This window comes from Antedon bifida, chromosome 8 (assembly GCF_963402885.1).
Source record: "Antedon bifida chromosome 8, ecAntBifi1.1, whole genome shotgun sequence".
NCBI lineage: Eukaryota > Metazoa > Echinodermata > Crinoidea > Comatulida > Antedonidae > Antedon > Antedon bifida.
This window is the reverse complement of record NC_136233.1, coordinates 19,623,078-19,649,832: the sequence shown is the minus strand read 5'-3', so window position 1 is coordinate 19,649,832 and position 26,755 is coordinate 19,623,078. Positions and strand designations below refer to the sequence as shown.

The window sequence follows — 26,755 nt, the reverse complement described above, 5'->3', positions numbered from 1 at the left end:
TATATATTGACATATAGTATATATACAGGAGTATATATATTTGCATATTTGATAATGTACTGCTTATAATGGCAATAATATATGCCTTCAAAGTATGGCTATTTAAAAGAATGCTAAATACGTCACACAGTGACAATGCAATATACAGTATGAAGAAATACTGAGCAGACGCAGTGGATGAAACGAAACATAGGCAAGGAAATGCCGATTTTTGGTGGGCACGTTTGAGCGTATCAACTAGGCCTACTTAAAGACATGAGAGGTACAGTTGAAGAAAATAGAAAAAGAGGTGAAGGCAAGGGAAAACAAACATATCTAAACTAATGAACAGACTAACAAGAATAGTGAAATAGAAGACAATTATGGCATCATTCAGAGTTCTTTGTATAAATATCATACTCGTATAAGGCAGTATAACAACATCAAATACAGTACTGTAATAACAAAATAGCAATTAAATAGATACAAAAGTTGAATAATATTATAGTGTTTTATACTAAAGTACTAGTCGGGGTTCCAGACGGAGTTTTGTCTTAATTTTTAGTAAAAAGATAAATATTTTTGCACATATGGCGTTTCATACCTATACTACTTGAGTTTGGATTTTCAGACAAAAATCGAAATAAATAAAAAAGACAATAAATACAGGCAAGTCTACTAAAGTACATGCGGTTTATGTGATTAAATATTCATCAATTTAGTATAGAGTATAAAGTATAAAAATCAACTTGATTTGGAAAATTATTTCCATGAGGAGGGCATTTGTTGTAGGCCTAGTAATAATTATGTTGGCAAGACTATTATTTTTTTATGACAAATACCCTTTTGTCATGCTTATTATATATTATTTTCTAGCATAACAACACCAGCGTGCGGTTGTTCACTTCATTATAAACAAGTAACCATAAATCGACCATCATCATATTATTGATTGAATCCGTTTGAAAACAGACTCCGAGAACTGGAACGTCATTCAACACGATATATATATTAGAATACTGCAGAAATTGCCTTGAATTGAATATATTATACAATATAATATATAAATCGACCATCATCATATTATTGATTGAATCCGTTAACTTTTTGAAAACAGACTCATAGAACAGGAGCGTCATTCAACACACGATATTAGAATACTGCAGAAATTGCCTTGAATTGAATAGACCTGTATTATACAATATATATATATATATATAAATCGTGGTTATTACAAATATTGCGTTTAACAAATAGTAAGGTGCAGTATTCTAATACTAATTGTTATAAAAAATAATCATATATACTGTAAAGTATTCGAAACATTCAAACTTCTCCGTTATGTTTTTGTTTATTCGCGAATTTAGATCAATTGGGATAGTTTACACGTTCAATTATATTGTTGGGAAATCGTTTTCATGTAATTAAGAAGCAGTAGTAATACCGGTCGTTGTATTGATCGCTCCATTAATGTAATGTCTATTTAGATAGCCGTCTGTAAACCGACGGAGTAACTTGAATCCGTTTGATTTAGTTGAATGTAAATTGCGTTCTTGGCTGTAATCGTTTTTTCTTGACGTTTCTGCGCAAGCTCACGTTTATATTTTATCCAGACGTAAAAAGGTAAAAAATGACCAAGTAAGGTTGCTAGGAGAATAATGATGTGGACCTATAGAAATTGGAGAAAAAAAATCAATTATTATAATTAATTAATGTTTTCATTTGTTGTTGCCAACTACGAATTGATTGTGAATAATGTGTTTTAGTATTGTTAAAGTCTGTAATTATATATTCTGGTAAATGAAGGTACAGTATAAATATCCTAAGGACACAACACACACTTGGACGACTCCAACTTCGGGCCTATTGTATTCGTTGTATCTTACGAAAGAATGATTGATTCATCATAAAAACCCTAATCAACGAGGTATATAATATATGGGGTATGTATTTATTTGAAGTAAACTTACAAATTTCGGGTTTCCACTTGGTGAACTTTGTGAAAGACGAAGTAGAGGAGCCTGTAGAAATGTTGACACACCTGAACTTAGGTAAACCAACCCGTAGAACTTTCCAAAATGTCGCTTGGGGAAACTGCAAAGAGCATGAGCGTCATCAAACTTTCATCAACATGATAATGATTAACATTTATTATGATATCATCAACAATTGATAACTGATCATTACATCATCATACTGATGATGGCATATCATATCTACATGATAAGTTATGTTTTAGATTTATGACAATCAATTTGATTAAAAAGGCCTACTTATGACTATATCATCGGGTTTATATATGACCAAGGCAATATGATGATGAGCTCCGGATATTAAAGGGTTTATCTGTGGCTGTGAAACGATCAGTCAGATCAGCCTCCTAAACTTTTTGACTGATTTTCGATTAGCCAATTGGTTTCCTCAAATGTTTGGTTAACAGACATCGCGCTGCGGAGAATATATGTACATAGTACATTACTGTTGGTATTTATTGCAGCCAGACATAAGGTCAAAGGACCGTTATAAGTTCCTATTTTGGCAAGGAAGAGCTCATCATACATCAATGCATTGGTTAGGTCCGTATCATTACTATTAAAATGATGATTTATTATGTTAGGAGGTTCATTCTTGTATGAAACTTACACGATAGCAATGAATGATGCTATAACAGCGTGAGCAAAACCTCTGTTAACTGTCACCAGCACAAACGTAACTAGCTGAAAGAAAATAAATTATGGATATTCGTCATTTCTTTAATTCGGGTAGTACTGTACATCCATATAACAAAACTGGATATACTGTTGTTTTAATTTCAGAATGCCTTTGTATAGACCTACCACGTGCTCGACAATTGCGTGTAAAATTAGAAATGTGTTTATTATATTAAAAATCATAATTTCGATTATTTCATAATGCAAGAAGAAAAGTAAGGAATTTGTTATGTTTTTACTTTAAAATATAGATACAATGAACGTCGAATTATCGTTGAAGGAGAGTGCTTAATTGCCAGAGATTGTTGCGTGATCTGACTGATTACATCACACATGACGTCAGAATATAAAAAACAAATTACCACTGTATATCTAGTTTAACATACTGAAACCATTAAATATGGATGCAACGATGCTTGTTCCATGGAATCGCCTCAATGATGCCTAGAACAGAGTAATTATCATTGAACGAACAGAAAGATCAAAATAATATTATAATAAATGCTCCATTACGAATGAGTATAATACTGAAACACGCTACTGACGTCAATCAGCATACCTGATAGGCCTCATAATAAAGCAATAACAAGAACACACTATCGGAGTTTGTAAATTGATTTCATAGTAATACGTACTTAAAGCCGGTAGATATACACGCACAATTCTCAACATAGCCAAGTTTAAACATTCAGCTGATTTTCTGATAAATATTTCAGATAAACAGTTCATTCCTCCTTTGTCGAGATCAAGTCCATTTAGGCTTGAATGTTTTGAAGGCTAATTAAACATTCAATAATTGAACTAAATACATACTCAGGCCAGCAACGAGGGTTTGTTATATATCTAGGCCTACTCTGAGATCCTTGTTCCTCCTAAAATGTAATTATAATTCTGACATTTTCGTATCATGGGTTCCGTGACCAAGGTGTCCCTTATAATCTAATCCTGTTATCCGAGGATCCATTTTCAACAATCTTTAATGTTCTTAATATGATAAGATCTTACCTGTGCATTAAGTATTGGTATGAGAACTGTAATGGAGTACAACACACATGATGATGTCGTAATCATAAGAGCAATGATGGATCTGAACAAGGGCGATCCGGTTCCGCCATCTAGTACGACTCCAACAAGCGGTGAAACAAGAACAATTCCGAATGAAATGTAACCAAATAATGTTGTGTAATAATTCACTGAAATTAAAGAGATTTATTCATTTGACGACCGTAGCCTATACTAGTGTTGATCAACATTTTGTTCACGTCACAACATGTAGATGAAAATATGAATACACATGCGCATTAGTCAACGCTTTCGATTTTGTGTAGAATCTTTCATTGAAAAAAAAATCTGTACTTTATTTCCCCTATTAAAATTCCTATATAAAATATGCGTATTACATAACCACATGCTGTGTTGAAAGACTGTTTTTAGGTGGTTATCTTAATATTTACCTGTTTCTTCGTTTCTGTCAGATAGAAATCCAAGAAAAGGGTTCAGAGTTCCCAGGAAATAGTATTCGCGAAAGACCACGACAGTGGCCCATATAAGAGTCAACAAAAACATAAGCGATCTAAAATGTGTCCAAAAGCTTTCATCCTTTTGATTCAAATCAGATTGGGATAATTTCTTGTAGTCATCTAAACAATCAATAACAGCTGAAAAAATATGAAAAGATAATAATTATAAGTCCGCCTAGATATACATTAAGAAATTGAATGAGATAGGTATTATTCAATCCACATTCTTGTCTGATTTTCAATAGCCGTAATAATTAATGTAGTCTGTCAGTACCGTATTCAATCATTTATCCAGCTAATAGCCTCAGTAAGAGTGGGGATAGTCAGTCATTTAATAAGCTAAGTTGTCAATCGGTAGCCCTACCGTACTTCTGTGTCAATGAGTAGTCACATAAAAAATGTAGGCCTAAGTGTTGACTAGTCAGTCGATATTCTGTAAGTCAGAGGGTTTAGGAAATCATTTATTCAGCTAAGTTAATAGTCAATTGGTGGTAACTTTGTGGGTGGGTCTAGGTATCAATTAGTGTAAGTGTTAGTTACTAATTATATAATGATGACCCAGATTAAACATCAATTTGTACAGTCATGAAGCTACAGTCAAGGCATTCAAACATGAAGTTACCAAGTAATGACAATCCATCATATCCTGAATTTTGTAATATCGTTATTGCTGCAAAGCTTATGACATTATACACACGTTGTTTTCACTCACATGCATTCCATTATAAATGCATTGTAAATTAATAAAATACAGTAGAGCCTGATTTCGCTTCTTGGAAGCGCGCACTGTATTCACAGGCATTCCATTTTGAATTTAAATTGTACTTAATAATATCAATTACATCACATTATTACCAATTTAAAGACAGTAAAACTGTATTCCCTATTGAATTATCTTAAATAGATTGTTTATAAAACGTGCAGTAGTGTGTATACATCTGTGGTTTAAGCAAACTACATTCAGATGAATGTTTGCGCAATAATGTATGTGACTACTGAGATATTATTTATCTCTATTTGCATATTTTAAGTGTTAGTGACTTACCTAATACAAATATTAGTATTTAATATTTACAGTTTAGAAATCTAAACACTCAAAACACAGCTATCTTAATGCTAAGTAACTAGACGGATTAAAAACTCGTTGATTGAATATTCAAAACTATAGCATGTTGAAAACATTTAATGAGGATGATAGTGGTATTGTTAAATGTTTCGAAAATGTTGGTAAGTTTACTGAACAATTAGTTTAGAGGAAAAAGCAATCTGAAGACTTACATTCTCTGCTGAGGTAATGTTCGTGTAATCGATAACCAATTCGGGGACTAACGGCTGCCGCGGGATAAAGCACACTCTTATGTTCTTGAGATGAATCTTCCTCTTCTTCGATTTCGATTCTTTCCGATGGTACAATAAAGAAAGTGTTTCCCAGTGTAAGAACTGTATAAATACCGAGTAACGCGAACATCTGGTGTTGGAATAATATTCCTGCTTCGGCAAGTTTCTGAAAGAAAGGTTAAAGGTTTTTTTTCTGTTACATTACTGTCGGTAATTTCACAAAACTCTTTCGCAGCAGGGTTTTCAAACCGAGAAATGCTAATCGTAATACATGGAGCAACACCTCCTACAAATATTTATGATACAAATAGTACAGAGCATATGAGGACCAACTCAGAAGTAAACTTGTCTCAGTTGGCCCTTTAACATGGTTACAAACAATAAATATATAATAAAATGATACGGTTTAATATTTAAGTAAAATATACCGGTAGTTCTTCAAAATATTTGATTTCTTTTATATTAATAGGAAGCTTGTGGGCCTTGTGATTATGATACTCGTTGAGCCTTTATACCCAACATCATGCCATCATCATTCTTCTTCATCACCATATCATCAGCAACAATTCATAATAATGTTGCTAAAGGTTGGTTCCGACAAGGACGCAACGCAAAGAAGTAAACGCAACGCAAGCGTGTTGACCAATGACACGCGACAGTTCGAATAATCCATCGCTTGTGATTGGTCAACTCACTTACGTTGCATTACGTCCTTGTGTTGCGTCTTTTTATTTTCATAAGCTCCGAGATGTTGTGCCAATTATAGCATCGTACCATAATTCTGAATTATACAACGGGCAATTCTAAATAACACGAACATGTTTCGTTTTATTTTATTCCTTATTGTTTTTTAATATAGATTCAGCCGGAAGTTAAGGGAACTAAAGTACGTCAACAGGTAGTTCTAATAACAATATCATTTCCGATATTGATAAAGGACATCTGACAATAATAGGAAAGGTATTTTAAATCGATATACCAGAGCCAAGATATAAACCAATGTACGCATTTTGTGCGTAAAGTGTAGGCCTAAACCATCGAAACATGTCGTAGTATATCTCGAGAGAATGAAAAGAGGTTTATTATCTGTTTCTGATGATGCTCTCGACATAAACGCTTCGAAGTCTTTCTTTAATTCTGTACCGGTAACTCAATCAAATGCTATTGTTTGAAATTGAAACAATTTAAGAAAAGTACAACGGTCGTTGACTCTGAGCTTTAGGGATTTATCATAAGCCATCGATTTAGCAGTAAATACATTTTAATCTTGAACGAACAAGTTATTCGGGTTACTTCCTCTAGTCTCAAACATGGGCTTTTGTTTTGCATATTTTGTTGACATGTTGGATTCGAATCAAAACGGATACTACGGTAAAACTACAAAATAATATCAACGTCATAATTAGTATAGGCATATACGTGTTTTTTATGAAGAGGTATAATTCCTATAATAAGCGAATTATAAATTGTATATTTCTCTCCCATTTGATTAACAGATTATAAAATCGTTCCAATGTTCCAGAGTCACATGTTATTCACGCGTCAGCTTTACGTAAACAGCAAAAGTTTAACCCTCGAGTTTTTCAATATCAATAATAAATTTATTTCTCAAATAAAAACAAAATAGGCCTACAGATAACATTTTCTAAAATAATAGATAATAAATGAGAAAAGGGGTACCCCACTAGAAGCTTAAGCTTTAAAATGTGGGGTCCAGGCAACATATTTAAGTAAGGTAAGGTAAGAAACATGTAAAAAATAATATGATAATGAACAACAAAGGCATTTAACTTAACGAATGCATTTATAATTTAACTTAAAACAGATTATTAACTTAAACAATAATAGTAAAACAAGGTATTCATGTAATTTGAACTTAAACTTAAATTTTACTCGAAAATACACGTTACGTACGCGGTTACCGGTTATCTCGCGTGTTCATTGAGAAAAAAACAAGGTTAACAGCCATAAGTCGCGTGCTAAAACGCATAGTGATACCGGACCGACAGACCGACCGACCGACATAGTGAACTATAGAGTCGCGTCCACGCGACTAAAAAGACTATTAGTTAATTTTATTCTCACCTGAACTATAAGATACACAACTGTGGACATCATACAGGCACCGTTCAATAAAGATATGATTGTATGACGTAGGTTAGGGAATAAATTAGCTACCTGTGAAAAAGAAATCAACAGGGAATTAATAGCAGATACTAATTAACATAAATATTGTGTGCTGAATATTAACGCACAATGTACTACAATGGGTTCGCGTCATTTCACAATTCCCAAATTATGCTTTTTCGTGAATGAAAGGATTCGGCTTAGAACAAGTAGCATAAACAGACAATAAACATGCCATTACTAAATATTGATATTCGGTTCCATGTGAAATAAACAATATGCCTACCTCAAATAAACTAACTAGCACAGGAGCTCCTATGAAACCTTGAATAGCGGTGGCGGGAAATATCCAAAACGGTGTCTCTGAAAAAAAAAGAATAAATTAATATGAAACCGCAAAGTTATAAGTTTATCTTTTTCTCCTGTCTGATATTTATAAATGTTTTTTTTTAATATCTAGTTGCATATCTTTACATCGAAGTACATTGTGTCTGGATGGAGTGTGGGTCTTATGATCCTAAATATTATTAATCTTGACAATGTACTTTTTTTCATTTTTCTTTGGTGAACTGAGGGAACAACTTTGTCCTTGCTATTTTGTGATTTGCCTCCATTTGTTGAAAAGTAATGTGTATACTCTCCTTATTCACACATTAACATCGAGAAAATTAGGTTAGAATTCAAGAATTTGTTCCTACCTTTACTAGAAAAGCCATACATTAAAAACGTGGTCGCAAACAAAACACTGAAAAAGAAAAAGAAAATTTTAGATACTTTTTTTAGAAAAAACCATCGAAAATCAGTGTAAGCTCTGTGTGTTCAAACGTTAGGTGTATGCACAGCATTTACAATGTCAAATTAAGGCCGTTACAGCTTTATAATAAATAATTAGGATTTGCTAAGTTAAAATAGAAAAGGATTTCATCAACCTTCTGTAAAGTTACTGCTGATAAGTTCACAGTCTAGCGTAAGGACGTACGCGGAACGTAAGTGATTTGACCAATCACACGTTATGGAATGCGAACTTTCACTTGTGATTGGTCAACTTCCTTGCGTTGCCACTATATGTCGTGTACGTCCTTGCGCTACGTTTTCTGTAGTTGTTGGAGAACCACGCTTATGACATTTTGCAGGAGGTACCATAGTACCGATGCCTTTTGTTAAACTTCAATGTTATAAATCGCAATGCAATTTTGTCTTACCTCGTATCGTAGTTCATTCTATCATTTTCTAAAACAATTCATATCACGGCGACTGTAGTTAATTGAATTTAATTAACAGTATTTAGATAATTGCTAAACAAGGCATATGCCTATTAAACACAATGGGCCATAATTTTAGGAATCTACGAATTGTGACAATCTTAATTAAAAACATCCCTTTTAAGAGAAACAATTAAGTACCGGTCATTCACCTTTTTAAATTAGAGAGTGAAAGGTGAATGTCGAAACCCGTGTTAATTGGTGATGGTTTGACAATAAATGACCATTACTGAATAGGCTTATAAATATACAAGTTAGGCCTATGAAAATACAAAACATTTGAATCTCACCACGAAAAAAGCCTGATTTTTCTAGGTCCTAGCAAATCATACATGACCCCTGTTGGCAGACATCCTATAAGTAACACACACGAGGCCAGTGTAAACACCAGATTGAGTCTTTGATCTTGTGCAGGACAAGATACGTAAGTCCTTTCAAAACTACCACTAACACCGCTACTTTTGGCAAGAATAGATGCATCACCATGTACACCAACAGTTACGTTAGAATATGAATCGTCACATAATTCGTTGTAATAACCCTCTTTCTTCAGGACCGTCACCAACCATGGCCATCCGTAAACAAGAGTCGTAAAACATCCTTCGAGAATTGCTGGTATAATAATCAGTGGACTTCGCTTTCTCCCCCCTCGAGACTTCATCTGTATTTTCGGTGGGGTTTTTTCTAACATCGGTGTTTAAGCACCTACTAACAATCGATCAGTGCAGCTTTATTGCTGTTGAAATGCCTCAATCGTTGATTTACAAATATTTTGAGTTGATTAGCTTCGCCATATTCCGTCTCTGTTACTTTTAGACATCTTAGCCTACAAAAACAATTACAACTTTAGGTTTAGGTTAGGCCAAGACACGGATCGTATACTAAATGTCTCAATACCCATTGACCCCACTTAAACTGTGTTTTCCTTTTAAAATCAATACAACCATTATGTCATTACACAATAGGAAGCGGTGACAATGGAACGTTTGACAACCACAAGGCCACAACAAAAGGTGGACAAACATACTGTAGTAGGCCTATGAATAAACATAATATTGTAAAAGCTAGTTTGTGAGGTCTCTTATTTTATGTCGGCATTAAAATTCTCCGATGCGATTGTTTCCTTTCTGAACGTTAACAAAATAATACTTCTTTCAGCTATGTAAATATATAGTTATGCAAATAATTTAAAAAGTGCCATCTTTTTGGCATCGACACAATTTGAAAGGGTGCCTTATCAAAGTGCACCTTTGAATGGAATCTTATTCAGACATACGGAGGCCTAATCGATTTTAGGCCCTACTGGATGATTTTAATACAATTTTACAATTAACAAACACGCCACTGTCAAACTAAATTCTTTTTTGACCACCACTTAAAAGATACTCCGTTCTATATTTTGCAAATAATTTATATGATTCTGCAAAAACAAAGAAGTTTCCTAATCATTTTGTAACATCGACAAATCAATGCCAATAACCACAGTTCGAAAGTGATTATGCATTATTAGGCATACAGAAACCGTGTCGTACCAGCAGTAATTATTATTGACCAGCGATCGTAGCTAATAAAATAACAATACCTACTAAACAAGGTCTTGATGGCAAAGTTAATATTCAGAGAGCCAGACGGTTATACAGGACTCCATTAAAAATGACTCGGCTTAATGTGCACAGCTTAGGCCTACTGTTCAAAACATTCTCAAATAAACCTTTGGTGTCACATTTTAAGCCTATACCGACCATCACATTCTCTGCCAATCACACTTGTTATGAGAAAGATGTACGTTGCAGTGTGTAGGCTAGTATTTTATTGCTTATTGATGACGAATTGATACGAATAATAAAACTGTTTTACAATAGGCTTTCTGTGAATACTTTACGAGGCTGCCCAACAACGTCATAAAATAATTTTGTTGTTAGGAGGAATTATTTGTTTTTTTTTATTTTCAAAGTGCATGTTATTGTTAGGGGCAAGATGGAGGCCGAATATGCTTTAATTCAAGTAACCAGTCCAATACGCCAGTGTCCTAAGGCCCGGGGCTAAGCCTATACTTCATGCGCATGAAAGTGAACTTGAAGATCCGTAACCTACATCACAGTGGGCATGTGGGGTATGTGCGCATATTTGAAATTGATAGTCATCATCAGTCACTGACTTATCTACCGTAGGTTATACCTTGTAATCAAATAATCAGGGATCGTTTATTTATTTCTGAATGACAGACCGTCTGCATGAATTGTGGAAGACAAATATCACTAAAAGTCATTAGTTTAAACCATTTAGGCCTATTTGAACACGTAATAGCGAAATATTAATTACTTACCCAGCTAAATAATGTTGCAACTATTAATATTATTGCGTAGTTACCATCGATCGCGTTTTTTTCAGTCGAGTTAAATCGGTGCGATATGAATTCATGAGACAACCCATTATTATTTAACCCGGGTTAAAATACACAGAGACCGTACTTACCTTATGTCAAATTCTTGGATTATTGGTATACCATTTCTTGCATGCTGAACCACTGTCCTGTACAATACAGTATGTTATGATTAGATACAGTTATGATAATACCGTAAAACAGATGTTGATGACGTCACATCACGTCATCCTACAGATATTGTCTGTAACGAGGGCGCAGTTTGACCAAGGCCTTGGTTTGACGTACAGTACATTATTGGATTTTTACTATACGACCAATAGGCCTATATAATTAGAGGTTATATTTTGCGTAATGTTATCGATTTATAAAGTGAAGGTCGCCTTACATTGTTTTTGTTAGGCTACTGATCGACACATTGGATTGCTTGGACATTGGTTAATTTCCTAGTAGGCCACTACTGTCAAAATAGAAGATAATACAGATTACATAATACCTTTAAAGATACGATAATCTGCATAACTTAACGTAACGTTTAAAGACGCCGCTACTGGTACTTTCTACTGTAACAACCTTTTCTAGAATGTACGTATCGAAACATTGGCTTTTCGGGCAAAAAATATTAACACTAAAAATCATTTTTCATGTCTTTAATTTTATTTTTTAACTTTTATTTTTAACTCGAAAGCTAAATCATTATAAAAAATGAATTACAATAGTAATTTGTTATTAAAATCATATACAGCATTTTGGTAATTATTTTAATTGATTTTAAATTACAGTTCCTTGTTATAAAAAAAACTACTGTATCAATTTCTAGACATAGTGAAATAGTGTAAAATGAAACCTAGATATAACTAACCCCTCCCCAACAGATCCCAAAATTACAAACTGACCAGATGTACCACGTTCATAGCTTTCCTTTGGCCACAACCACCCTCTCTACAATATAACCGGCTAGCAGTTTCAAAGTTAAAATTAAGTTAAAATTAAAATTAAATTAGTTCAAATTAAAGTTTTCGAAAAGAAATTCCATAAAATCATGGTCCCTGAGGTGCTTCTTTATTTAGAAACAAATCTGTATATAAATTATAAAAAGTGATTACATCACATACTTACACCCGATTGGTGTACAGTATTTCAATAAATACTATATATTATTCCAGACCGTTATAACCTATCCATATTTTATTACTCTCTTTACAGTAATTGAAGAACATCTGTTTAATAGATAATTACTTTAAGACCATATTATTATTTTTTTTCTTTTTTTTACCATATTTAATGAGGGTGAATTCATCTAGCAATTGCTGATCATTAGGGACCCTCAGGAGTTCACAAGACAAACATACACACAAGATGCTCTACATAAACAAAGTCCTATTACAAGTCTGTAATTATCATTGTGTTTTTCATTTTGTAGCGAGTTTAAACTTACATAAACCTAATGAGATGCAATTATAATCTTTGGCTTCAGCTTCTTCTATGCAGAATGTAGTGTAATGAGCGTAACTTCTGGTGTTGAAAACATTCGCATCGGTATGCCCCAATAAAACGTGCCAGAAGAAACATAAACGTAACTCGTTGGACTGTATTGATATAAACCGATAAAATATGGATTTAAAAAGTATACCCATACAATTGCTGGAAACAACTGACCGCCATGTGTGTGTCCTAGAAAGGTACAATATAAAATAGATAGATAATATCAGTGTGATAAGAAACATTACATAATCAGGGGAAGATTTTTCAGCTAAAATGCATTATGTATTTACTATGTAATTACTTTTGATATCTATTTTTTACTATTAAGGTTATATTTTATGTTAGTGCTTCCCCATTAAAAAAAAATCGTTGATCCTGATACAACTGGATCAAATATGGTAGTAACATGCCTAAATATGGTAGTGGTATGCCTAAATATGGTAGTGATATAACATCATGTCCATTTTTTTTTGTCACATAAAGTTTGATAGTGTAGACAAGGCTTATATCAAGACAACATAGTATCTTGTGAATTGACAAACCAGAAGAGAACTCATGACTAAGGATATCACATACCTGAAAGCACTAACTTGATGCCTTTGTCTGCAGAGAGGGCAGAGTATGCAGCACTTGGTCTGTGAGCCAGAAGAATGATGGCATGTTGTTGGTCTGTGCCTTCAAGAGCCTTATCCAACTTGAACCCATGATCACCGTACCTGCATCAACAAATGCAAGTAGTAGTGATATTAATGTTATTATTGTGACTGTTGTAATGAAACAACTTCAACTAGACTAAAAGACACATTTGAACAATTATATGGAATATTTTAAATATTGAATTTAATTTACAAAAGGTCATAATCAGTAGTGACCTTGGCCATTTTCATGTTTTCTGTTTGTTAATATGCAGGTCAAATATGGGGGTGGGGTGGTACAATGGTGCACATAAAAATATATAATGGTTTATCACATTAGAACAACTTATTACTTAAATGTTTCTCCCTGTACATCATCTGTGCCAGCTAAATAGAAGAAATCTTTATCTTGATGGCGAATTTTAATGTTTTCGTTATGCAGGCATTTCACACCAAGCGTTTTCAAGTAGCCAATCCATGCATCTACATCTCCAGTGTAATATTCATGGTTGCCTACAAATACAATAAGATTAATCTCACAATTCTTGCACCTCATTCTGGCATAGACCCTGGGGTGGGGATTATAGATCTTGGGAGAGATGTAGATCCTGGGAGAGATGTAGACCCTGTGAGAGAGAATAAAACACTGGGACAGGGAATGTATACACTGGTAGAGGGGATAAAGACCCTGGGAGAGGAGTTGTAGACCCTGGGGGAGGAGATGTAGACCCTGGGAGAGGTGATATATACCAGGGAAGGGGAGATATTTGATTTGATGTCCCAGTTGCATTTTCTTGTTTGCTTCTAAATGCCCAGTGTACTCCATCCCCACCGCTAAAAATAGGACCCTGGCTCATTTTGTTACTAGACAGACAATCTGTTTTAATCTTACCCGTGACAAAATAAGTGCCATATTGTGGATTAAGTTGATTCAAAGGCAATGCAGCTTCAGACAAGTATGAAACAGGAGCATCTACTAAATCTCCAGTGATGGACACAAGATCTGTAAACAAAACAAATACAGTCAGATACTTTTGTTTGACTGTTATCTTAATTCTTATGTTAAATTAGGAATTATTGTTGGTTGATGATTTATAAATTGAAATACTGTATATATATTATTATTTACCTGGATTTATAACTGTTCGTTAGTTCTATTGCCCTTTGAAGTTGTGATTTTCCTACAGTTGGTCCAAGATGTATATCAGATATTTGCACGATTCTCATACCATCAAAAACTTTTGGGAGATTAGAGATCGGAATGTTTACTTTTTTAATAATTGGCCCATGAAATGCCCTAGAAACAGCAGTAAATGCAAATATCCCAGACACAAAAACTACCACACACACTTTAAATAAAGTCATCCATTCGCGATCAGAATTCATATTTGGACAGAATATTTTTCGACAAATTGTACTGATTAAAAACCATAGTGCGATGTTTGTGGAAAGTAAAAGATGGATACCCATACAAATATAGGAAAACAAAACTATTTTATATGGTTCGGCAGAAATTAATGTAACACCTAAAGGGTAACATAACTGAGCGCTTAGTAGGACTGTAAATAATACAAATTTCCAAATAACCTGGAAACGCCCCCTATATAAGCTAGGCCGTCTGATTGGCAATATTCTCCTCGCGGCAGATTGCTTCCCTGTCGCATCGTGATGGACTGCCTGCTGGGCTGGGTACAATTGCGACAGATTATGCCAAATAAAAATTGATCCTAACGATAGAAGGGATTCAATAAATATGACGATTTGCAATCGTAAAACCAAGGATCGAGTTTTTCGGTCAGAATTTCGAACAGCAAAAGAACTTAGTAAAAGGAAGAGCACTAAAGAACAGAACAACACCGACAACTTTTTAACGCCAGGCATGATGATGATTTGACAATAACAAATTTTGGTTTTGTTCAGATTGATTACAAAACGCTATCGTTCCCTACCGCTATAAACCCATGTTTTATCAGACGCCGACGACGTGACTACTGTACTTCTATTTCTTTTTCCCGCGCGAAGTCTCAATGAATGAAAAAATAATTACATATTATCAAGTAGATGCTAACATTTTCACAAGAAATAAAAAAAATCCCAGCCAGGTCTAATCATATGAGTTACGTAAAGTAAAAAAAAAGACTTGAAATGATTTATTAATTACCTCTGCAGTGTATGTCCTAAAAACATGAACAAGTTGCAGTTTAATTTTTTTTTAAACAATATTTATAAACCTAAATAAACAAATTAATTCATTGGTCTTACAGAAACTTTCTTAGACTATTATTATTACAGTTTCTCAGATTTTGAACAATTTTTGTTCAAAGGAATATTTGTGAATGGGCATTATAACCAAAACAAAAATTATTTTAAAACAAGAACTTGCGCCGTAAAAATATAAGCCAACCGGCCGCGCCGGTACTTATAATTAACCGGTTAAAAAGCAGGTCGAGAGAGGGCGACACGTGTCCTTTTTTGATGATGATCATCATTGGATCTCCTCTCTGACACCGCCACCACACCATGCGTTCGTCGTGTGTCTCTCTTTCCATCCAGGCCTAGGGATACAGTAGTACCACCACACCTTTCTCCGCATCGTAGGTTATTTCTTCTACCCATCATCCCCATCCATGCAAAATGTGAGTCGATTGGAAGGAAGGAGAAGAAAAGCTACTGCCTGTCTTTTATTGTTTTATTGTTGGTCACTGATTACTTTCATTTGGATTTTTGTATCGAGTAGCTGCAGCACACAGAGAGTGCTAGCTAGCCTGCTGAGACTCGAGACGCGGGCTGAGTTGAGGAGGGTAAGATTTTACTTTTCGTCAACGCATAGCAGCTAGGCCTACCACCGACTCTAGTAGTAGTAGTAGTAGGCTAGCCTGTATAGTAGAACATCACAGAGGGATTTTTTACCTCTATTCTATGCATGGCCTAACTAAACCTGACTGAATTCAGCTGATTGAGTCAGTCACTTGAATGGTAGGCCTACTGCTGCTGTACCTAGCTAAGCTAGTCCTACTCTAGACTAGGCCTATACAAGAATTTCTATTATAATAGCCTAATTATTGAGAGTGAGACGTATAATATTAATAAAAATAACTAAAATCATAGTGACCGCTGGCGTTGATTAAAAATCTTCAAATATGTCAAAAATGTATCTATCCGATGTCAAACGCATCTATCCGATGTCAAACGCATCTATCCTATGTCAAACGCAACCGAGGATATGATAAACAGGCGTAGCCATAGTGGCGCTCCATACAATTAGAATATACTGGATGTTGATTTTATTGCGACCGATTTCAACTTTCACCGAATTACCGCATCGCACTCCAATGAACGACAGTGAACCCATTGCTTTACTCACCATCGTCTTTTCTCGCTATTTTCCTAGAGCGACACATTTCCGCTTTTAATAATTTACTGTAGTGTAGTAACTGTACAGTCCAACCCAATGAACTGAACTGCAAAAACCTAACCGCAATGAACCACATTCTGTATACCTTGAACCATCCATATATTTGGATTTCGATACCTTTGATATTAAAATCTACAATTCTCTAGTTTGAAATTAATAATATAGATATACTGTATATATAATAAATTTAAATGTATTAATTTTAATTTGAAAAATGAAAGAAATAAATGTTTATTTGAATTGAATTGTAAAAATATGGTTGATTGAAATTGTATTTGAATTTTTTGTATGCCCCAGCCAGGGAAAAACAACCATATATTGATCTGGGCCTCTCTGCGGTTAAATAAAGTTGAATTGAATTGGTTCTCAAACAAAGTTCATCTTTGTTTTTTAAGGAATTTAATATTATTTCAGTTTTCTTTTCCATTGTTTTTGTATTTTTTTTGTTTTTTTTTTACATTTTTGTAGTTGTATTGTATTGTACGCACCACTATTTATGCATGTGTTATTTGATGTGAAAAAAAATTGATCCAAATGAATATTATGATTTGAGAAGGCATTACAGTATAACACCCATGATAATAATTAATATAGATTCGAATCCACCCTCAAATTTTTGCAATTGAGATTTCACAACAGACTTGTAAAAATACATACAGTGAGTAGTCCACAATAACTAGCTGTACTTTTGATAGAATTTGTTCTAGAAATTCTTTTCACTATATTTATTCTAGAAAAATGTTATTGATTGATTGATTGCTTGATTCTTATAGTATGTTTATTAATATTTTTATTGAATATAAAATGCCGAGTCATTTTTCAGCAAACCAATCAATACACACTTCTGCTTAATCAGGCTATGAATATTCATTATATTGTTATACCAGCTTGCCAATGAATTAGTTCAATCTAGTTGATTATGAATTATTTACAATTCTTTGTTTATCAACAGCCAATAAGGTGGCAGGGATTTCATCTCATGAATATTCATCACTGGTTCATGACATGTTTTTGGGATCTGAACATATGAGGCTTAATGGGTAGTTAGACCTACAGTACCTGGTCTAGAGTTGCTGAACATCACACTTCTTTTTGTCTGATCAATCGGTCATCTATTGGACCATACATTAATACCTTTATCATCGGCAGGCCTAGAAGCTGTCGAGGAATGGCTAATAATGTAGCCAGTAGTGATTGTGAAATTCGTTGCTGCTGTGAGATTGACCACTGTTATACACAAGTTGTTGTTATAGGTAAGTTAATGATTGATCACGAATGTAAATATTGTGTGTGTGATTTTGCTTGTGTTTTTCTGCCAAGAAAACAGTTATCATTATAAATATACTATGTATGAATGACTTAATAAATCGAATCTGAATCTGACCTGACTTTAATGATCTATATCATTTTGTGGCCTGTTGCCTGTAGTATATTAAAATAACTAGTCTCCTAAATTCTTAATTGTTTCGTCTTTTGATTCTCTTGGATTTTCACCTCCAACTTGCCTGGATCTTGCTGCTAAATTTTTAAATTTTTTTTTGTAGGTTATTTGTATGAAATTGTTTGATGTTTTTAATTAAAAGGCCTTTTGTAAAAAAAATCTTCAATCCAGCTTTTTGGCTGTTACGGATTTTTTTTTACCTTAGTGAATTGTTTTTGATGTTTAAATGGAAATAAAGATACCGAGATATATATATATTGTTCCATAGTTATTAGCAGTAGTTTGTCATAACCCATTGAGGCTGTAGTACAGTACAGTACTAACTGGCAACTAAATGAAAAATGACAGCAAATTTAATTTGTCTTTTGTTGTAAAAATTCACTGAAATCACTCAGCTGTAGCAAAATTATGAAAATTTGTATTGAACTTGATTAAAGATGCATTGTCCTCCAAAACATGAAAAATGAAGATTAATTAAATCAGACTTTGAATATATTATTTTGTAGTTTTAATAAAGTTAATCACTTCCATAGAAAAAAAAAATTGTTTTCACTTATAAATTGATAAAATAAATGGTTAAATTCAACCAAAAACCCACTTGCTGGCAGCCAATTTGACCTTTTTTTGCTCTAAATTACAGTTTTTTGTCAGGTAAATGCATTTTTTTTCTATCCAATTTTTGGTCAAAGTGGATTATGTTACATTAAAATGGCATATTCAACAATCATGATCTTTTATATTAATTATAAAGTAGACGATTTATTTATAAAATTAATAAGTGTAGTAATGTATATAAAATAATACTTAAAGTACAGTAATAAAATTTCAGTTTGTAATTAGCATGCAATGTTCAAGAAAATGACCAAAAAAAATGTTTAAATTAAGCAAATTTTATCTTTGTTACATTTGGTTAATAAATTCTTGTAAATGAGGTGTTTTTTTTCAGGGTTTTTAACCAATGTGTGAAATGCACATCAATTTAGGTAACACATTAGAAGTTTCATGCTTCACCTCCTATTATTTATTAAGGTTTGTTCTGTTCATTTTCATATTTGTAGGAAACGGTCCATCAGGGATATGTCTATCGTATTTTCTGTCTGGCAATTGGCCATATTACAACGGAAAGCCACATCAACTTGAGTTCTTGCAAGAAAGGCTCAATGAGAACCAAACTCTATCAATTTTAGAACAGGTAAAAGCACCTGCTGCATGTACATCATTAACATTGAAATAATATTCATTTAATATAGTGCCTTTCTATACTACTGTACGTTTGCAATGGTGCTCAGAATACGTTTTAAGGTCATTATAAATGTAACTAAACTGTATTTTACTGGGTACTATTCTGAATGAATTACAATTGTGAACATTTTTACTTGGAATGTTGTACAGTATTAACAATAACTAATTTTTAATAAATCTAAAGTAAATAGGAATCATTTTCTGATTTAATGAGTGTGTTGTAAATTATGTAGTGGGATTATACCCAATATTTATCATGTACAGTACGCACTGAATTGATAGTTGAATTTGCCTGTCATCATACCCAGTCTTTGTGACAGGTGAGACTTGAGCATTGCAATTATAGATCAGTTTGACAACCAAAACCATTACCTTCTTTTTTTAAATGCTTTTTATTTGACAGGATTTAGAGTACCTTAGTAACGGTCTAGAGGGTAGATCATCCAATCCTGTTTCTCTCTTATTTGACAATCTACATCATCCAAATGCTGACTTAGGACTTGAGGAGGAGTCCTGCTTACAATGGATATATGATAAAAACAAACAAATACCTCATATTGTTCTTGGAAGTGGAATACCAGGAGGAGCTTGGCAGGTAAGGTTTTGACTACAACAAGTCACCCTCTAATTACAGACCATTACCACAAGGTACTGCACAGTAGTACTGCGACTGGCATAGCTCTCAGTAATTAAAGAAATGGCAACTGTATATACCACTGCCAAGCCATATTCAAGTATAAACAGTTCTACTTGTATTAAAATCTAAATTTGATAAAAAAAATGATGCACACGATTGCATGTCTCATACCCATAACAATAATACTAAATGTATTGCAGTAATATTATTGCAATTAAAGTACATATGCATCCAATTCACTGCCAATGTAAATTGCATTTTCATTTTTAATTCAAGTGTGTTTACCTGATAACTATTCAATAGTTAGGAAATTTGAGATGGTTGATTTGATTTTGTTAACATTGAACTAATCCTGATTGAGACTAGCTATTATTCAGTCCTTTTGTACTGAACTCAAAGTGGTGAATACAGCAACACAATATGCACCATTGTATGCATGTGATTTTTAAAACAATTTCTCAACACTTTACCCATAAAGAAGATTACAGGAGAGGTCAAACATATAAACCAGGATATTATATTCTTTGTTATCGAGGTCACTGTTAGATAACATAAATCTTCTATGCCCAGTCTCTTTATTCATTAAAATCAAATCTTATGACTATTGTAGCAAAAGAATGATAATTTTATGGATAATTGAATGTATACTGTACTGTACACTGCAGTAGATTGTACTGTAGTAACATTTTCTAGCCTACTACTGTAGTTGATAGGACTAAAACAGTTTTCATACAAGAAATCAGAAAATATACGCAATATTTATTTCAGAATGATATTTTTTTCTCGTTGGGTTAGACTTTTATTTTGAAAAGCAAGCAAAACAAAGAGAGACTCAAACTTTTACAAGTATTTCCCTTCTTTGAGGTGGAATGAGTATTGAATTCTAAGAAATAAATGCCTATTAAAATGGAAAAAGTTCAAGTACAACAATTCTGTGGCCTCGCGTATAGTGGGTGGTTTTAGTTTTTATTATTTCCTTTGGTTTTTTTATATAAATATATAGGGTTTATAAATGTACCATTTAAAATAAATGAATTTTCTATACTTCTGTTCCAACTACAAACAAGCATTGTGTATACTAAACTCACATTGTATATATTGGTACAGTATCCAGTTATGGAGACTTTCAGATTTTATTGTGGCATATTTATTCAATCTTTATAAAGTTTTATAAAATTTAAATTATGCAGATCATGAATGGTTTTAAAAACTAAACTTTCAATTGATTAGAATGAGGCTTGTGCCTTTAACCAGTAGCATTACATAGGTGGGTCAATCTATCAAAATTATCACCAATACCAGTATACGCTGATATTTTACTGTACTTCACACCAGCAGAGCAGTTAAAAATCCATACTGCATGGCATACAGTCTAGACTCACAAATAATTCTACTGTGTAATATTCTAAAATCTAATGTTTTGCTTTGACATTCCATATTTAATCAGCTTTTCAATTTTACCATTGAAGCATAAAACTACACACATTTACCATAAATGGTTGGCAATGTGAAAAGTTCAGGTTTTCCACTTATATTTTATTATATATATCCTCTGGTATAATCCCACCACCCCACTCTAGCCGGGAAAACCCTGGTTCAGGAAAAACAATGATTGGTAAGCATTTCTTGTAAAAACTCATCCGAACTGGCTAAAGCGAGGCCTACATCCAGACCAAAAGTCAATACTGGGGATACAGTATTCCTGTTTGTGAAATAAGACATAAAGTAGGAGGTGAGATTAGACCCGAAGTGGGATTATACCCGAGAATATATGGTAATTAAACAAATATTTTCGGTCAAAAGTAATTTTGGTTAAATTGGAAACATTCATTGTGTGTATTCAACTTCACATAACACTTGCATATCAATTTTCAGATCATCTTCCAATTGTCCATATTATGGACAAATATGGTACAGTATGTAAAATTAATCATTTATAATACTGTAACCGCTGCTGTATCAATTTTGTAGCATTTGAACAGTTGCATAATTGTTGTTCTTTCTAAATCTGTAGAATTTTTTTGTATATAATATTTCAACTCTTCCAAACCAAATTGCTAAATTCTTTCCTACAATAGTACAACACCTCCTTTGCGACACCTATTCAGTGGACACATTTCCATGAAACAAACAAGGAAAATATATTTGGGGACACTGTTGGGTTCCGACAGTGTCCTCTTAGTACTGACTGTTTGACATTCTTGGACCAGCTTAAGGATGTCCAGTTTTACTTTTAGAGAGTTGAAATAAGTATCTAGTGTTTACTGAAACGATAAGTTGACATGCCTGGTTATGTAAGTTTAGTTAACCACAGTGAAGTTCTTTATGTACTTTGTTGACAGGCAAATGCTAACAAAAAACAGCCACCCCTTAATGCCTTGTTTGCTAATACTACAACCCCACAAATACAAATTTGTTATGTTATAGTTATGTTTGATCTGTCATTACTGATCAAGTGTTTGTTGTCACGATCCTCTTCCGCTCTGGACAGCTTATCTACGTGATGAGCTATTAATATCTTCACTAAAAACTGCAAATCATAACCTGCTGCACTCAACATGCAGTTATATTATCACAGTGATATGACTTTATCATAGTGATATGACGTTATCATACTGTTGTGAATGTTTTACATTAATAATATTTTGTTATACTGAACTTTGAAACATATTTTTATGTAATGTCTCTTAATAGTTATGTTTTATGTTTGTATTATGTAATCTTTGTAAGTGCTGTTTGTTATGTTAAATGATGATATATTCTACAGTTAGTAATGATTGCAATATTGTCTGCCAATTGTAGTTTGTAATGTTGCAGGTACCATATACTGTACAGTGAACTTTACAACACTGAACTCTATTTAAAGATACATTGGGTTTTTTAAAAATTATTTTTTGTTTGTTTTATAATAAGGGTAATCTTGTGACAAGTATTATATATTGCATATATTTTATTATAGAAAATGGACGATACCTTACTAACGTTGAGTCTAAGTAATTGGATGGAACTTCCGGGTATGGAATTTAAGAAATGGCTACAAGAAACACGGTTAGTAAATAGTACTATAGTACTTTTATCTGTTTACTTGTTAATTATATTACTTTAGTATAGAAATAGAAATAACCATTGACGGTAAAAAAAAAAACACTAATATACTACACTTATAAGATGTCTTGATTCTTATTAATTGCACAAATCAAAGCCTAAAAATATCTATATCAGTTCTTAGACTTAAAGTCCACCTAAATTATGCTATAGTACAGCCAGAGGGTTTTGAGGATTCTGTTCAATTAACTCCATGCTTAAATTCCATTACCTCACACATGAGCCATGATTCTAAATGTTAGTATTTTGCATCTTTAATCTTATCTATCAACAGATTAGGACAGGGAGATAATTCAGGCCAAACTGATAATGGAAACCGTGCAAAAGTGACAGAGGTCGCCCAGTACTATAAAGATTATGTGCAACATATGGGTCTTGGTGAGAACTTTTACTCAAACGTGACCGTGACATCAGTAAAAAAGCTGACAGGAATGCGTGTAATTAACTCGGAGAATGGAGAACCCGAGATCGCATGCCAACGCTGTCGTCGACTTGAAGGAGAAAACATGTTTGAGGTGAAAGGACTTGCGCGACATAATGACATGGGTACTGAAGAACCTTTTTGTATTTTTACACCAAATGTTGTGATTGCTACCGGAACGAGCGATTACCCAAATAGACTCAATGTACTAGGAGAGAATTTAAATTATGTTTCGCATAATTTAAAGAAATTGGAAGAAGCTATAATGAACGAAGAAATATGTGCAAGTTCGGATCCGGTGTTAATAGTCGGAGCCGGACTTAGCGCAGCTGACGCAATAATATTTGCACACAATAACAATATTCCAGTTACGCATGCATTCAGGCGCAAGTCGAATAACAAAGGCCAGCCATTACGAAATCTACCAAAACTTTTGTATCCGGAGTACAATAAAATCTACACTATGATGAATAGTGGGGCAGAATCTAATACTAATTATCTGAATTTACCACAACATACAGTAGTGGAATTCAGACCAGATCGAACTGTAGTATTACAAGATTTAAATGGGAATCAAACTTCTGTAAAAGTATCTCATGCATGTGTTCTTATTGGTTCAAAACCAAAGTTAGACTTTTTACCAAATTATGGCAAGTCGTATAGTTTACATAAGAATATGCTAGTTAGTTGTAAGAATAACCCGTTGGACGTTGATCCGTACACAATGGAAAGCAATGTGGAACCAAGTCTTTATGCAATTGGTCCATTAGTTGGAGACAACTTTGTTCGATTTCTTCAAGGAGGTGCTCTGGCTGTAGCATCAAATATAATACAAAAGAAAATTCCAACACCACCACCTTCTCCATTCAGAGGGCAATAAGGCAATGACAATTTCTGTGAAAGAAGGTGGATTATATTACAACAACAACAAAACAGTAAGCATACAGTCTCTGGTCACTCAGGACTTTTGCAGCTCTCCATTTTTCATAATATAGCCTATAATTACAAATTACAAATAACCAAAGTGTGTGGTTACAGTAACTCAAAACCATTAGGGTGGGATCTCAAATGAAGGTTTATACAAGTGATTTAAATGAAATATTTTATTAAGTTGTAATTGTAGGAGATTTGTACTTGATTTTTATTGTTTCTGTTTAATTTAAACAATTTTGTTTAAAATCTAAATTGTTATTAGCAACTTTTTAAGAGCACTTAGTGCCTTATTCTGTTATAGTATATAACATTATATAGTTATATTATTATTTGATAGCCATTGAAGAATAAATGAAACCTTGGAAATAACAACCAGATATTACTTGACAAAAACTGCACAAAAGACTCAGCATATTATGCCATGAGTGCTGTAAAGTATATTGATTTTCTTCAACAACAACAAAAATAAAAAATTATTGTTTAATTTTGAAGCTCTCTACAAAAGCGTGTATTTGAAGAAAATTTAGGGAAAATCGTTTTGGATATTTAAAAATTGAGATTAATAATTGAAATTGAAATATTTTATTAAAAACATTAGAATTATGTATTTTTCGAGTTTGGTGTCACTGATATAGTATACATCTTTTTTTCTTGTATGTATATTCATGCTATGTGCAAATAAAGAAATATATTTTTATCTGACTTTAAATTGAAAGTATAACAATTGGATATGAAATGATATATTAAACCATGTAATGGGAACTATTTTATTTAATTTTTGTAAATGTGTTTCTCATATGAAAAATCTGGAATTCTTAAAATAATATACTGAAAATCGCTAAAAGTTGTTGCTTCTTGGAGTATTAGTAAATGTTGAACTACTGAGGGTAAAAATTAATGATCCTAAACAACTCATTCATTCAAGTTTAGGCCTACATAAAGTAGAGCCACTACTAAAATCTAAAAACAAGCTATATTTTAATAACCAAAGGTTTTAATTTTGTGTAATATAATTTGTTAACATTCATTATGTTGTAATACAGTAATATTTACGTTGTGTTAAATCTACAGTATGTATCTAAAATAGTTAAATATGAAAAAAAAACAAGCCTTGTGCGTACTCTAACCTGACTTAGGGTCAAAGTTCACTAGTGCCAATATCTATCTGTTTTTAAGTATTATATTACTTTGTTTTATTAATACTTTGTTTTACATAGATTTAATTGTATAATTATTTCATATTTTCAATTACTGTACTTGATTTTATATATTGTCAATAGAAGGAATTTAATTTATATAATGTATTGTGTGTGAAATAATTGCGACTGCTTATCAATATTTAAAGTAATCATGAGATGTTGGTTCCATACAATATAATTAAAATTGCATTTATAATAAGCATACGCCATGCCTGTATCTTTATGAATTATTTAAAGATTATATGTATACAACTTCTTTATATATTATGAATACAGAGGCCTATAATTAGATCTAAAGATTCCATTTGTGGAACTGAACACTGAAATTGAAACGTCTGTGCTCAAAAGTACTTTTTTCAATAGAATAGAAATGTTAATTAACGTTCAACTCAAGAAACTCTATGGAGACCTAACAAATACACCAAATATTAATTCAAATGCAAATTAAACATGTTTGGTGGGTTGATTATACAACTAGTCTTTCAAATATTTAAAGGCTAAGTAATGAGTTTGTAATGTTGTATTAAGGTGCCTATTTTTCTAATACAGTAGTACATAGAATAGAACTAATTTACAAATTCACTTATGAAAGATTCCAAGATGCATTTTCTGGACAGGATTTGTTCCTTTCACGGATGGACATCAGCCCAAAACTTTCAATTGCAAGATTGTACTTTTTTTCCAAACGGTGCACTAGGCAAGTACTATGGTTTAGGACTGAATCTTTTAATATACTTACCTCACAAATTTCAAAATATTTTTTACTTGTTGCAGGCAAAATAACAATATTTGTATTTTCATGTTTCATAACCGTACAAATAAATATGTGAATTAAATTTTATATTTTGTGTAATACATGAAAGTACCAAAAAAATGTTATTCTTCATATTTCCAGACAGCATCTTGTGAGTCGATTCCTCCA

At 33.0% G+C, this 26,755-nt stretch overlaps 3 protein-coding genes across 5 annotated transcripts; 1 reads left to right on the top strand and 2 right to left on the bottom strand.

Moving 5' to 3' along the window:
* Positions 1 to 135: 135 nt before the first annotated feature.
* On the bottom strand, positions 136 to 11,472 carry LOC144849564 (equilibrative nucleobase transporter 1-like). Of its 2 annotated transcripts, none has more exons than XM_078706511.1 (11): positions 11,413 to 11,472; positions 9,228 to 9,757; positions 8,374 to 8,420; positions 7,962 to 8,038; positions 7,634 to 7,726; positions 5,489 to 5,714; positions 4,145 to 4,348; positions 3,696 to 3,883; positions 2,623 to 2,696; positions 1,950 to 2,073; positions 136 to 1,648 (listed from the first exon to the last, which is right to left on the bottom strand). In XM_078706511.1, the coding sequence occupies exons 2-11, from the start codon at positions 9,626 to 9,628 to the stop codon at positions 1,463 to 1,465; spliced, it is 1,620 nt and encodes a 539-aa protein (XP_078562637.1). In that variant the 5' UTR covers positions 9,629 to 9,757; positions 11,413 to 11,472; the 3' UTR covers positions 136 to 1,462. The 2 variants fall into 2 exon arrangements, with proteins under 2 accessions (XP_078562637.1, XP_078562638.1); XM_078706512.1 differs by having other exon boundaries at positions 11,409 to 11,470.
* Positions 11,473 to 11,994: 522 nt separating this feature from the next.
* On the bottom strand, positions 11,995 to 16,841 carry LOC144851037 (transmembrane protein with metallophosphoesterase domain-like). The gene is made up of 6 exons (XM_078708559.1): positions 16,805 to 16,841; positions 14,570 to 14,581; positions 14,333 to 14,443; positions 13,794 to 13,953; positions 13,382 to 13,521; positions 11,995 to 12,994 (listed from the first exon to the last, which is right to left on the bottom strand). Exons 1-6 carry the CDS (start codon positions 16,839 to 16,841, stop codon positions 12,804 to 12,806), a joined length of 651 nt encoding a protein of 216 aa, XP_078564685.1. The 3' UTR covers positions 11,995 to 12,803.
* On the top strand, positions 15,998 to 26,688 carry LOC144850093 (oxidative stress-induced growth inhibitor 1-like). Of its 2 annotated transcripts, none has more exons than XM_078707288.1 (6): positions 15,998 to 16,241; positions 18,005 to 18,108; positions 19,355 to 19,488; positions 19,942 to 20,133; positions 23,135 to 23,223; positions 23,555 to 26,688. In XM_078707288.1, the coding sequence occupies exons 2-6, from the start codon at positions 18,024 to 18,026 to the stop codon at positions 24,579 to 24,581; spliced, it is 1,527 nt and encodes a 508-aa protein (XP_078563414.1). In that variant the 5' UTR covers positions 15,998 to 16,241; positions 18,005 to 18,023; the 3' UTR covers positions 24,582 to 26,688. The 2 variants fall into 2 exon arrangements, with proteins under 2 accessions (XP_078563414.1, XP_078563413.1); XM_078707287.1 differs by having other exon boundaries at positions 17,808 to 18,108.
* Positions 26,689 to 26,755: the final 67 nt, after the last annotated feature.